The sequence below is a fragment of the Aythya ferina genome (genome assembly GCF_964211825.1).
Source record: "Aythya ferina genome assembly, chromosome: 4".
Classification (NCBI taxonomy): Eukaryota; Metazoa; Chordata; class Aves; order Anseriformes; family Anatidae; genus Aythya; species Aythya ferina.
In genome coordinates this window covers 21,077,693-21,092,010 of record NC_140300.1, presented here as the reverse complement: position 1 = coordinate 21,092,010, position 14,318 = coordinate 21,077,693, and the positions used below count along the sequence as shown (strand labels likewise).

General features: G+C 33.7%; 1 protein-coding gene across 4 annotated transcripts in view; it reads left to right on the top strand.

The window, feature by feature from the left end:
* The window catches only part of LOC311435858 (uncharacterized protein), a 55,097-nt gene that overhangs the window by 16,402 nt on the left and 24,377 nt on the right, over positions 1 to 14,318 (top strand). For 2 of the 4 annotated variants that reach the window (XM_084517362.1, XM_084517360.1), the window contains exon 4: positions 4,206 to 4,380. In XM_084517362.1, the coding sequence (XP_084373488.1) occupies positions 4,206 to 4,221 (16 nt within the window). In that variant the 3' untranslated portion in view covers positions 4,222 to 4,380. Of the gene's footprint in view, positions 1 to 4,205; positions 4,410 to 4,971; positions 4,995 to 14,318 lie in introns of all 4 variants that reach the window. The other 2 variants (XM_084517359.1, XM_084517361.1) reach the window with 2 other exon arrangements.

Genomic DNA, 14,318 nt, shown 5'->3' with positions numbered 1-14,318 from the left:
TTCCATGGTGTTTCCACAGCTTGCATGCAGTTCTGGTGAGTCCCAAAGAACTACTTGGGAAAGCTGATGCAGACATTATTATTATTATTATTATTATTATTATTATTATTATTATTATTATTATTATTATTATTATTATTATTATTATTATTTCTCAAATATATTTCCAAGAATTCCCCATGTTCACCAAGGAATGGTGGGATCAATCTCCTTCTCCTGTGGACTTCAGTTCTATCTTAATTCATCAACAGATGGCAGTAGACAACTCCCTACACAACTCCCTATCTTCACACAAACGGCCTTATAAATGACCCTATAAATAACAAAGGAAGGGAAGAAAAAAAAAATATATATTGCTGCTTAAGTCTTCTGTATATAATGTGTTAATCAAAACCATGCAGTGCTAAAGTCTCATAAAGATTAATTTTATGCTGAGTTTGAATGACTAGAAGCAGCTACTACCTTTGGAATGGCTATCTTCCTTGTCATCTCCTATGTTTAAATGATTCTTTTATTGAAATTGATTCTTTTTATTTTCCTTGTTGAGAAAGCATAGTAATATAAATTATGGCAAATCCTTTGCTTTTCCCACTGATTATATTACTGTAATGAAGAATCAGTTCTCTGATTTCAGTAAATACATTTTTTTTCTCCCAAATGTCTTCATTAAAGTGATGGAACAAGTAATTTAAAAAGTAGTTCTACTAGTTTTTGAGACATACCTCACTAGATTTTGGTGTTGCATTAATTCCTCCTTCAAATCAAGTAGATGGTATAATAAACTCAGTGAATTCTTTAGATAGATTGAAACACTGAGAAACATTGAGATTGAAACATTGAGAATATACATTTTTTTTTTTTTTTAATGGATGTTGATATCATGGCATTGCCAACCAAGGAAAAAGCATTATCATAAAAATTTCTAAGAGGCATTTTCTTGTGTAATTTTCAATAGTGTGTGTCAGACATAGAAAACTTCACATTATATAATTCTTTTTTAGCTTCAAGGCACATAAATTAGGCCTGGAGTTCCTGATAGAATTCTGTTCCCACCTCTTTCACTAACTTATCTCAATATTTCTTTGCACTTCATAATTTGCCAGCATGTTTCCTATGATGAGAGAAAATGATTTTAAAGAAAAGGAAGGAAGGAAGAAGAAATGGTTCTTTGGTTCTTTCAGGACTACTGGAGGGAGTGGCTTACCGCTCTAAACTTAATGGAAATGTTTGAATTCTCTAAGCCAATGATTTAAATTGAGGTAGGTTTAACTCAAATCTTCAAAATGGGAATGCTGATTTCCCTTCAATTCAGTGTGTGGATTTTTTTTTTTTTTTTTAGGTTAAACTTTAAACATTGAAGATGTGTTGGCTGTGTGAGTGTGTTACCGAGCCCTGGCGTACTTGGCAAGGGAAAGTGTATGTCCTAGAAGTAGTGCAGAACATTTTGCCTCCACACACTCTTCTACAGAAATCTTGGGGGAAAGCCAGCAGAGTGTCAAAACCATAAAGACTGAAGCCTCATTTTTTAAGTTTTTGCTTTCTGCTTTTTTTTTTCCTCTAAGAAACAGACAAATCTACCTTAGTAGAATAGGCTTTGTTCCCACGAAAAAATGTATTTCTTTTGATTCCTACTCTTCCTCTGATCTGTTTTTTATTTTATTTATTTATTTATTTATTTATTTATTTATTTATTTCTCCTAAGCATTTTAAAATTTCCTTATAAATAGGAAGAATAGATAAATAATATGGTAAATATTCAAGTCACTGCAGATAAATTTTGGCACCTTGTAGTTATCTAACTAGTTTCAGCTTGTGTCATTTTCATATGAACAGTTTTGGAAAAAATGAAAGTAACATCAAATAGTAACATCAAAAAAATCAAAAATTATTTATGCTATAGGCATAAATAATGGTGCTGCTTCGATATTATCTTATTCTTACAAAAAATACAACCAGGATTATAAAAATGAGTTTTTAGCTCAAGTATATCCACTTGATTGAGAAGACTGATAACAAGACTGCTACATGTTAGTAAATATAAACTAATAATAAAAGATAAGATTTAAAAGATAAGTGTTCATATACAGAGAAATGGTTGCAGAATCTTCATTCAACTCTATCATGCCATCTTTATTGTATTATCATATACATTTATTTCCAGGGGACCCTGGCTATTTAGCATACATTTTGAAGAAAGATATGTGTTCAAACTGTTCAATGTGTCTTCTTGCTCCCTGTGTTGAGTGGTAAGGAACTAAGAGAGTGAAAACTTTATCATTTGTTCATCAGGGTTTCTCATGGTAGTGTTACTATTTGGAAGGTAGTACCTTCCATTGTAAATTATTTCAAGATATGTTTTAATAAAATGTCATGTGATATTAATTGCATGACACTTGACAGCACGAGGTGTTTGTATTCTGAACTGAACCTTGTTTCAATGATCCACCAGCAAATACCTCTGCAACCCGGGGACCATGTTCCTGTTAAATACTGGAAGTCTACATCTTCCTTTTTACTTGTTTTGAGAAACTAGCAGTGTGAGTACACAGCATACAGCAGGCCAAAACCCAGCAAACCCTGTCTTCAGATGTTGGCTTATATGAACTGGCTGGAAGTAGTGGAAGTATGACATAAGAACATGTGGGCATCTGACATCTGGTTTTGCTGTGTACAAGTTTGTGTGTGTGTTTGACTGTGGTGGTGCAGGTGCCAAGACAACCCTGTTGCAATTTTGTTAGTACTGCCTATAGGTTTACTTTGGAGTAAATTATCCCCAGGTTCACACTTGAAGTTTCCCTGAGAGAAAACTAGCTGTGACAGCTCAAAAGAGAGCCCAGGAGCAAACTGACATACAAGCAGTGTGAACAGTCAATGAACTGCAGAGTGAAATGAAATGGAGTGCTAAGTTGTTTGACAGCATGCATAGGTGACTTAGTTCACACGTACCTTGTCAACTGTTTCTGAATGGCACTGATGTCCTGAGAAGACATACCCTGAAACACCATTCTCATATCTTGAGTTACCTCTGCAAAGATTCTGGCACAAAGACATGTACACCATTTTCTTTTGCTTTTGAAGACATTTTGATGTCAATATCTTTAACTTGTCATACATTTATTCACAGAATAAAACAGAATGGTTAGGGCTGTAAGGGACATCTGTAGGTCAACTTTCTATATTCAAAACACTCTTGACTGTTCTATTTTCAATGCATTTCTGATACAACACTGAAAAATTAAATTACTATTTTATTTTGTTATAAACAAATATTTCTACAACAAGGCCTTATCTTCAAAGACTGCTCTTCATGTGTGTGTGATATAAAAAATTTCAAAGTTACTCTTGATAATTTCTATTATCTCTATTCTATTTTAAATATGCCTGTTAATAATTTTTCACTTTAACCAAAATATCCCACTGCAGTCTAATTTTACCCAGCTACTAGAAAACTGTATTTCTTTCTTTACATTTACCTTCTCTAAATTTCTGTGAGATATTTTACTTCAGTAAAAAAGATAATAAAATCCAATAAAAGTAGTAGATAATATTAATCTAGTAGATAATTCATCTTGTATTGTCTAGTCTGTAACTGTCTTTTAAATAGATCCATTTTCTTGGTTCACTCTTGTCCTGGTTTCAGTTAGAACTATGACAACTCTGTAGACATCAGACAGAAAAAATAAAACTCAGGGAGTTTTTGAGAACTTGCTTTCTTTCCTTTTTTAATTTCTATAACCAGGAACAAACAAGCAAACAAACAAAAAACACAACAAAACAAACAAACCCCACAACACCTGCATATCTATAACAAATTTGATTTGAAGCATTCTCTTGTTTTGGAAAGGCCTGACATTTCAAACTCTGCTCTTTAAAATACTACTGGATGAACATTGTCTAGCAGTAGAATATAGACTTTCAGCTGCTTGAATAAAGTATTATAGGTAGCGAGATTCACATTGAACAGTTAAAATGAACTTTAAGCAGAAGTTAAACTCCTAAACTCAAAACAGCAGTTCAGAATGCCACTATTAGCACTACTTCACAATCTTTCAGACTATGAAATTTGAGGTGATCTTCAGTCTCTGGGACACTGCTTGAGGAGTGGGAGGATTTTTTCCAGAACAGTCAGGAGAGAGTCTAACCCCTAAATTTCCAAAGTTTCCAAATTTCCAATTCCCTTTCTTCATACATGTTTTTTGTTTCAGTGTCTTTCTGATATGAAATGAACAAACTCAAAATTCAGACTGTACCCCATGTACTTTGTCTACTACACTACAGAAATTGCATGATCTTCTTCAGGCCTGTGAACTTCTGCATATATGACTGAACTGTAGCTGAACTTCAATAGGAAGGGTAGATCTGAGAAACTAATATCTCCAGGTAAATTGATCCCTTTTCACACTTTCTGGGTAAATTACTGTGCAAAACTGGACAATTAGCCACTGTTAAAGAAAGTTAAGTTTTGTTTGGCTTAATTGGTAGCCTCAAAAGATAAACCTGCTCTGAGTGAACAAGACACATAACATCTAGAAAAAGGAATAGGAGCTCAGATGCAAAACTGCACTTAATATTTCAGTTAGATAGCTTTAGAAAGCTTTTTGTGCAGCCTGTACTTAATTTTTTATTGTATAGAGATGTTAAACACTTTAAATAATTGTGATGCAGCCAGTCATTTCATTTTCTGCATTGGGACTCCTATAATTGATATTCAGAACTGAATGTGGTTTTCTGATACATTTTATTTCTGGTGTCTTTTATGTAAAAAAATGCAGTCAGGAGTGGTATTATGACACCCATTGGTACATGAAAACACAGCCATCTGGCATTTATGTTTCATAATTTTGCCCATTTCTTTGCCACAGACTATTTTAGTACTTCAGGGAACCTTCTTTTACTTGGTACTTTTTGTCAGAGTGAAAAATCAATGCTGAAAACCATACAGTCTGTATTAATCAAATCTCTTTTTCACAGCCTACTCCCTGCTGAATGATTTGGTAAGGATTTAAAATTGCTTATGTTGAAGGATTATTCTATAAATGTGAAAATTTAAAGAACTGCTGAATTCATCTTGTCACCTGCATGATTTAATCAGTTTTGAATGCCTTTTTTTTCAGATGATTTTTTCAATGCTAAAATCTCTTTGCTATCTCTCAGTTCATTAAGGTAATGTCTGTATAGCCATGCTTTTAAGGAAACACAAACAAGAAACAATTTAGCTGAGTTATGAAGAATCATACTGTATTGCAATTATACAGGTAGTTGAGAGTTATTCTTTCTCCTTCTCTAAGAGTTCTACTAATTGTCTTCTCTTTCTACTTTCTTATGTTTTTATAGACTGAACTGTTATCATATAGTTATCATTCACTTCTGTGGACCAATACCATTCTGAAGCACTTATAAGTACTTCTGATTATTCTACAAACATTTAACAGATAAATTGCCATTTTTAGTTGCTAATTTGGGGCTACTTTAATCTCCAGGACACAGATCAGTAAATGGCAACAAGAATTGTTCTTATTTGAGCATCCCAAGAGGATGTTTGTGGTTCTAGAAACTCTTAATAAACTCTGTCACTTTTGGCACTAGGATTGTGGTGATTGCTACTGTCAAGTACCAACAGTAAAGTCTTACATCCCACACTTAGTTGGTTCACCAGCTCTAGGTGAATGAACATGATCCCATGTGTGCTCTGCCTACTTCTTTGCTTTCTGGAAAGGGAAGGATTTAGAGAATTCACAACATCCACGTAATTTTGCATATTTTTGTATTCCTTTATCTTAAGTCTCCCTTACTCCAATGCATAGGTATCTCATTGAACTAAAAATCTAGCCTTATATAGAGTCTTTTCCAAAAATATCTAAGTGTTTCACAATGGAAAGAAAAGCAAGGTAAGCTGAGGTCAGAAGCACTTCAGAACATCTATGAAAAAATATCAGTCTCTGAAGTTGCTCAGAAATTAACCCTAGTCCATCTTCTCCACACTTTCTTTTAGCATTTTCTAAGTACTTTCTACTTTGTGACTGTGGTCTCATGAGCTATCAGTTTACTTCTATTCTGAAGCTGCATTTTTAGAAATGACCCTGCATTTCTAGAAATGACACTCATTTCTGGATGTGACATGCAGAGAAGAATGACACAGAGGTACAATGCAGAGATTTTTGCATCTACTATTCCTCTAGACAATGAATTGAGATCTACTTCTTACAAAAAATAAAGCAACAACATTTTGAAAAGCAGAGTTATGGATGAAAATGCTTAGGAAGTGTGAAATACAGTGTCAAAAATACTGAAGTGTGGAAGCTCATCTGTATGATATCTGCATTCTCTAGGTACTTAAGTTCTTTTGCCCCTTAATAGGGTGAGGGGTTTAGAATGCTATTTAGCTACCTCTCTCTTGTCAGTTATGCCAATAAATAGGGAATTAAACTAAAGGATTAGCCATAAAATAGATTATGGTTCAAAGAGTCATTGCAGAAAACAGCAGTCAGACAAATAGAAAATTAGTCTATTCTCTTGGTACACCGTGTGTCAGGGATTGGAAGAGAAGTGATAACATTCCCCCATTAAAGCAAGTCAGTATATTTTGAAGCACATAAAGAAGTTTTAAAAAGTTGGGAAGCTAGAATAGACAAACCTTTTCTCTCTCTCTCTCTCTTTTTTTTTTTTTTTTTTTTTTTGAGCACAGAACCTATTTCTTTTAGTGGCTGACAATCACTCATATTGCCTTTAGTATTGAGCAACACTGGTAATTTTAGCAACATCTGACAGTCACTGCAGTTAGGAGTCTGTAAATATTTTCATTGCAACCAACATTTGTCAGACATGAAGACTTCAGCTATTTCAAACTGTATAAGTAGAGTACTTTTAAAAGAAGTAATAACCACCACCCATGCTTAACTTCTTGATCATTCCCCAAAATCCATAAAGTCATTAAGGTCTAAATTGGAAAAGTACCCTGTTGCCGAAGTTCCTCAGCAAGTTATTCTGTGAATGGTCACTGAAAGAGTTCAGCTATAAGAGAAAACATGAAGAAAATATTTTTTAATCCCAGAATTGAAAATGCTATTTTGTTTTTATTTATTGTCTTTTCTGTTGAAGATTTTTTTGTTCTGTATACAGCTACCACTAAAATAATTTCAGTCCCCATTCTACAACACTATAACAGATCACCAGTTGGTCAACCTTATTGCCCCTGAGGCAAACCACTTCAGCAAGTTATTTAAATTACATGCCACCAGAAGCTTTATAAGGTTTAGTGAAACTGCCATTTTCTGGTACCAGTGGCAGTGGGTAAAGCCTGTTGAGGGATTTGGCAGCAATGTGGTTCTTTAAACACTTAAGAAAAATCTTTCAAAGAAATTCCATGGGTGGGTGAAATAAGATTTTATATATTATTATTATTATTATTATTATTATTATTATTATTATTATTATTATTTTAGGATTTTACTTTAGTTTATGGTATTATTTAGTATCAACTACTATATTGGTGTTTGTTAAACTCCCATACTGAGATAGATCACTCACACATCTAATAGGCTTTATTTCCACTCCTGTGCCTTGTCCTTGTCCTTTTGCTTCTCCTTCTCTTCCTTCTCCTTCTCTTGATACCAATATAAACATTATAGTAGAAGTTACAATGTTCTTCAGCAAATTATTGTGACTTTTATTTTCTCTCTTTTGTTAATATTTTGTCATTGTTCTTACTCAATTAGTAACCTTAAATATAAAGATGACCTTATAATACCTGGAACAACTGTATTAAATAATCAGGGTGATGTTTGATTAACAAAAATACTTTGATTAGCTGTAAGGGTTACTGTACAAAAGTTCTGTTTTCAGTTTTCAAAATACTATTTTTCATGTAGTTTTGTGTTTGCTTGCATGCATGTAAGACACATACTGTACTTTGCAATCAAGAGAATAAAGGAAAATGAAAGAAATGCCCACCTTAGTGTGCTTAAAAAAATGCTACACATATCTCCCACTGCATTTCTGACTGACAGTTTTTGAAACTAAGATTGACAACATGTAGGATGTAATGAGTGGGAAGACGACTGGAGTGTTGAGCTTATAAAAGAGGTCTGCCTTTAGAATAGCACTAGAAGTTGTTATAGTCATCTGCTAGTGCATTGAAAAAAAAAAAAAAGATAAACAGTATCTGTATAAAAGACCCTCCAAATGATGAAAATGTCTCATTTTTTAAATTATGATTTGTATTTGTGGATTCCCACATTCACATATTTGCTTTCTCAGGGCAATGTTGTAGCTATTGATATTTTTCGTACAAAATGAATATACAGATAGTGGGGTAAAGAGATACAGTAATGGCTAGTGAGAGGACAGCAACATGAGACTGTGCATATACTACTAAGTAAAAAACAATAAAAGAGTGAGAGTTTCTGAGAACTGCAAGTCTCAGTGTCTGAGATAAGTGAAAAGGACTAGCTCATTCCCACACTGCAGAGAGCTATCTAGCCTAGTACAGGTTTCTCAGATCCACACTGCATAGCACTTGACTGTTTCAGCTAAACCCTTAAGGACTTAAGAGAACACCTTTATTTTACAGGTGTGAGATTTTGTGGCAGGTATGTTATTTTCCAGATTACAATGCCTGAACTAATGTGAAAGCTAGGTTGCAGCTTCCTAGAGCTTCCTAATTTTTATTAGGAAACTCAAGGGATTGGCAGTTTTGACGTGTCACATGAGGATCTGTCATGTGCAATTGGGTGATTAGTCTGTGAGGAAGGTGTTGGAGGACTGTGTAGAATATTTGGAGAGAAAACTGGCATCGTTTCATCTGTGTAGACTTCTGGGATCAGTTCATGAAGAAAACTGTTTCCAAAAGGCTGCTCAGACTTTGTTTTGAAGAGAGATATTTGGAGTAGTCCAAAGCATGATTAGAGAAAGAACTACCATTTGAGCACGTGTAGATGAGCAGAGGCCTAGAGCTTGAGTAACCTCTCTCTTTCATTTATTAGGAAGGACAGGTGGAATGGTGGAACTCCAGATAGCAGGAGTCAGGAATGACTTCTTTTACCATTGTGCAAAAATTAAATACATTCATACATTAACAACAATGAAAATGAAAAAGCCTAAAAAAGTCACATCATGACTCAAAGCCACAGAAAGTCATATGCTATCACATTTCTCTCCTTTTTCAGTTGTGGAAATATGCCAGTATGTATGTCTTTTATTTAGAGCTTACAGTTTTATATGACTACTTAGCCTGTGCACTGGAGGGAAACATCCAGATGTACAGTTTCTTCTAGTTGACCATTCCCATCTACCTGTAAAAAAGGTGAATCAATGGTCCTATGTATGCTCCTTGCTTCTAACATTGGTAGTGGTTTTATAAGCAGCAAATGTAGGCAGCATGAATGCTGAACTGCCTCTTAATTCCTGGTGTGGGCAAAAAGCCAAGATCACAATCTGCCTCTTCAAGACTTGACACATTCACAAAACATGATAATAGAGTATTGTTTATTTATAGAAATATGGACCTTTTTGAACTTTCCTGCTTTTATATCAGAGAATAAAAGCTGAAGGTATCTTCTATAACCTATGACATGGTGTGTCTCCCTCTGAATGCTGGTAATAATGACTGTGCCCAAATGAGTCTAAACCTTTAAGATTCCTATGTTAAAGCAATGCCATCTATCCAATGCATTTTTCTGGTTCTCAGCACTATAGGAAACTCATCTGAATATTATCTTACTTTTTATTCTATGTCTTTTCTATTATACAGAGCCAGTTTTTGTCCCTTAATTAAGATATGATGCAGCATGTAAAAAACTAACAAAGTGTATAATAAAAAAATCCTAAAATAGGATTTGCATGTATTTCAATGTGAATCTGGTTCTTGGGAATTCCAGGATAATTTCCCACATGTAATAGAAATTTGATTGGAACAATTGTCCTGACACTTGTTGGAATCTTGAAACATTGTGAGTCCCAAGCTATCAGAGTGACTGGACTGTGATGTCTCAATGCAGCAGAACTTTAAAAGTCATATTTTGCATATTGGATTTTCAAATAGTTGTTAAATATCCACTTGAAAATGTTGAAAAAAAAACTGGCATGCCTGTGCATCATAGAGAAGTTTGTAGGCCATATGTACTGTTTCTATACATGCTACCAAGAATCAAAGATATTTCTAAAAAAAAAAAAAAGCCTGCTTTCTTTCATAACTGAAGTAAAAATGCTGTGTTAGGAAACATGGCTCTAAACCCTGCTTCTCTCCTTCGACTTAGATTAAATTTGACAAGATATTCAGGCAATGGGGCAAGCAGACAACAGTGAAAAGGAGGACTGACTGTGCTTTTGTCACCATTCTCAAGAGGTGATATGGTAATGTTTAGTGGAACCACAGCAGAAAGTACAATTATATCTGCAAGGCACCATCTAGCAATTAATATTTGCAATACCACAGTATAACTTTAATGGGGATAAGTGACTTTGAAACTTTCACATGCTGCTGCGTTGATTGTAGCAGCAGAATCAGGATGCAGGGAACAAGCCTTTCACATCTCTTACTCCCTAACCAGCAATTCAGGGAAAGGTGCTTCAGTGCTTATTTATCTCTGAAGAAAGGCTTTTGTGCACAGAAACTTCTTTTTCTTTGCCAACTTTATCAGTTGGTCTAATGAACAAAATTACCTTTCTCCATAACTTTTGCCCTCTTGTTCCTTAACTTTCAGATACTGCAGAGACCAGAGAAAGAAAGGGGAGAAAGGTTATCTCCCTTACTTTCTTTTCCTTATTCATACTGGCAAGCAGCATAAACCCTCAGTTTATTACAGGTATTCTCCACTATTTCCATATATATATATATATATATATATATCCTGCTGTGTAAAAGACATATTTATACCTTTTCATACTAACAGATGAAAATGAAGAGATAAAATGTATAAATACTAATGTCACCACTCATAGAAAAGTCAACTTCTTAAATTAATACCAGTTAACTTTATTGTGTGCCAGTGCAGGAAACAAGGGCACATACAAAACCATTTTCCTCTAAGCAGACTGCTTATCTCACTCACTTAAGAGCAGGCAGACACAGAAAGATATCCTTATTAGCACGGAGTAAAATAATCTCTAAGAGTAAAAGCAGAAATGGGGAAGAAGCTCTTCATGATGGAGTCATCCTAATCCTGTTCCTCCTTTAAATGATGCTGTACAGATTTTAAACCTGTACTCTAACTCTAGATCTATTACAAATGATGTATCTTATAGGCTCAATCCAAAACAATCTTCTGAAAAGCTGTTATTTTGACTTTTGGACATCTTTACATATTTGTGTGTTGGGGGAGGAAACATTTGTCAGGTATGTGCTAACAAGTAATGAAGATTTATACCTTATTTGGGGATGGGCTGTATTCCATCATTTTTCATTTTCTGACATTCTAGCATTTGGGATTTTTTAAACAGGTGAGTAATTTTTGCAAAGGAGAATACTATTCATAGTCAGTTGGATGAGGTCCCTCAAAACGTTTTCAACCCTACGTTGATTTTAACAAAATTTATACTTAAAAGTTACTAGGTTATCCAAGTGCTTGGTGAATTTGGAGAATGTATATATTAGTGTATGGATACCTCAGATACTATCAGAAATGGTGTAAAATTGTGGCAATTTTCAAAATTATTACTGAGAAAGGTATATATCTAATAAAATTGGTAGGTTTAATAGCATATTTTATACCTTTATTTTTTTGTCATTTTTTATCTAACTCTATGAAATATAAATGATGGAGAACCATGTCCTTTTTTTTTTTTCCATTTTCTTATGCATTAAGGCTATTTTTAATCAAATGAAATATGAATTAGAAAAATGCAGTCATAGTAGAGTGTCACAGACCGATGAAAAAGTAGCTACACCAAATCAATTCAAATATTCATAAAATATTTCACCTTTTCCTAGGGCTGAATTATTTTTTCTTTCCTTTAGCCCTTGTTTGGCGAACTTTTCTCTACAAGGAATGATTTGATTATATTCATCTCATCTCCTGCATCAAGCTACTCACTTGGTTCTTTGAAACAGATGAGTGAATTTCTGAGTGGTGTTAGTTGTGCTAAAATCTTATCAAGGGCACCTGAAGTCCTTTCTAATTTTTAAACAGCTATTCCATATGTATGTATCCTTTTATAGCGGTGCCTAAGTTTATAGGCATCAAAGGGATTAATTGACATCTTGAATGCTTTCACACATTTTCAGAGGTATTTATTTAGGTATTTATTATATAATTATTTATTTCATACTTATTTATCTACTTGGGTAAGGCACAATGGAAAAGACACCCAGATTTAAGATTTACAAGAGCATTCTGAAAAGACAGTTATAAATCTGATCATTTAGCTTGTAGAGCTGTTCAGTAACTTCACAATTGCTTGCTGCTTATAGCACTTGTCAGGGAAATCTGAAAATTTCCCTTTTAGATTTGCATTATCCTGGGAGAGAAAAAAAATCATATCTTTTAGATTCTGGAAAGTCACCTTTCCATTTCTGCTGAAACTGTAAAGAAACATGTTACAAAAGAAGAGGATATTTGACTCTATATGGTAAAATAACCTAATTTGAATAGGTCTAATCTAGCAAGTAGTTTTTTTTTTTTTTTTTTTTTTTTTTTTAAGTTTCTTCCAGTGGTACAATAGAAACATATTACAATGAATGGGCTCTAGTATTTCCCAGCTGAAACACCAGTTCCCTCTTACCTTTATATTCTGTTCTGTCCTCAGGTTTTTGCATTTTTTCGGGCTACCAAAAAAAAAAAAAAAAAAAAAAAGAAAGAAAGAAGGAAAGAAAAAAGAAAAAAACAGCAGGTTTCTCTCTCTTTCAGCATGATGATTAAAAGTATGTTCTTAAGATATAATTTTAATTCCTGTGCAGCTGAAGATATGAATTAGGTGTATCCCTCCCCATCTCCTTAGAAAAGTGCTCTAGCATAAAGAAAAGATAAAAGACCACTCTCATATTTCCTGTAAAATAGTCAGCCTCAGGTATCCTTCTCAGAAGAAGCTGAGACACACTAGGTTCTGGGAAAGACCTACTTAAGAGAGCTGACTAAAGAAGGTAGACATATAACTAGACATCTAACTTACATATAGTGGATCACAACGTGGAGATTTTTGGTGATTTAATCTAGGTTTAATGGAGGTTTTCAGAAATATCACCCTTCCTTCATTGATGAAGGAAGGAATTGAAGCTTTTATTTATTTTTTTTTTTGAGATTTATCTTCACCACTCCAACAGAGATAGCCACCTGGAATTTAAATCACTCAGTGTCTAAAGTAGTTGTGCTGGAATCCAGCTTCCCCCCTCTCCTTTTTTTTTAATTATAGCATAACATTTCATTTCTTAATTTTCTTAAAAAAACAACAGAAAACAAACATCCTCCACTCCCTGAAATATTTCAGTATTTTGCAAATGTTATACCAGACACTTCTCTGATGTTCATACATGACATTTCTGTTTTTCTTAAAACAAAGAGTAGTAAGTACAGTTATATGACTTTCATTTGAAAATAAAAACCAGATATTACCTTAGAGAAGCATTTCCTAAAACTTACCTATATCCATGCTCAAATTACCTCCAAGATTAGAAGAAAACACTTAGCTTTTTAAAGAAATAACATATGCTATTTAAGTGCATTTTCACTGACAAATGTACCATTGACTGGGTCAAATATTGATAAAAGCTCCATGAAATGTGAATCATTTTCTCCTCAGCAGTATTTCACTCACTAGTAATCTGTAGTGTGCAAAAGAATATTGCTCCAGCATGATCACCCGTTCTCTAAAAAACAGGAAATAGACCAGGATGTCATTTGTGTCATTATTTTCTTTTTAACATAAGGAAAAAATCATGTTTAAAGCTGAAGTCTGGGTTTTCCTTCTCTATTTTATATCATCTAGTGACTTTTTGCTATTATGTTTCATTTATAAGTGTAAAGAAATATATTGAGGTACACCCCCATACATAGATAGTATTCCCACACTGATTTCACAGGGAATTTATTTTTTTTCCTTTGTTTTTCTTCTTTATATATTAATAGGTTCTTCTTTAATAAATAGAGTACATAACTGTTCTCTAAGTATTGAAAAGGATTACATTTACTGTGTAAAGATATAGAGTTTCAAAATCAGTATTGTATACTTGAACCAGTTATATAGATGACTATTTTCTTCAAAGTAGCTGGCTACTTTTTTTTTTTTCTTTGTTATGAACAAATCTCTTTTAATAAATTTTATATTTGTCCTATTTTCTGCTGTTTCAGCACTGACAACCCAAGGCAATTTCTTTCTTCTTTCAGTCT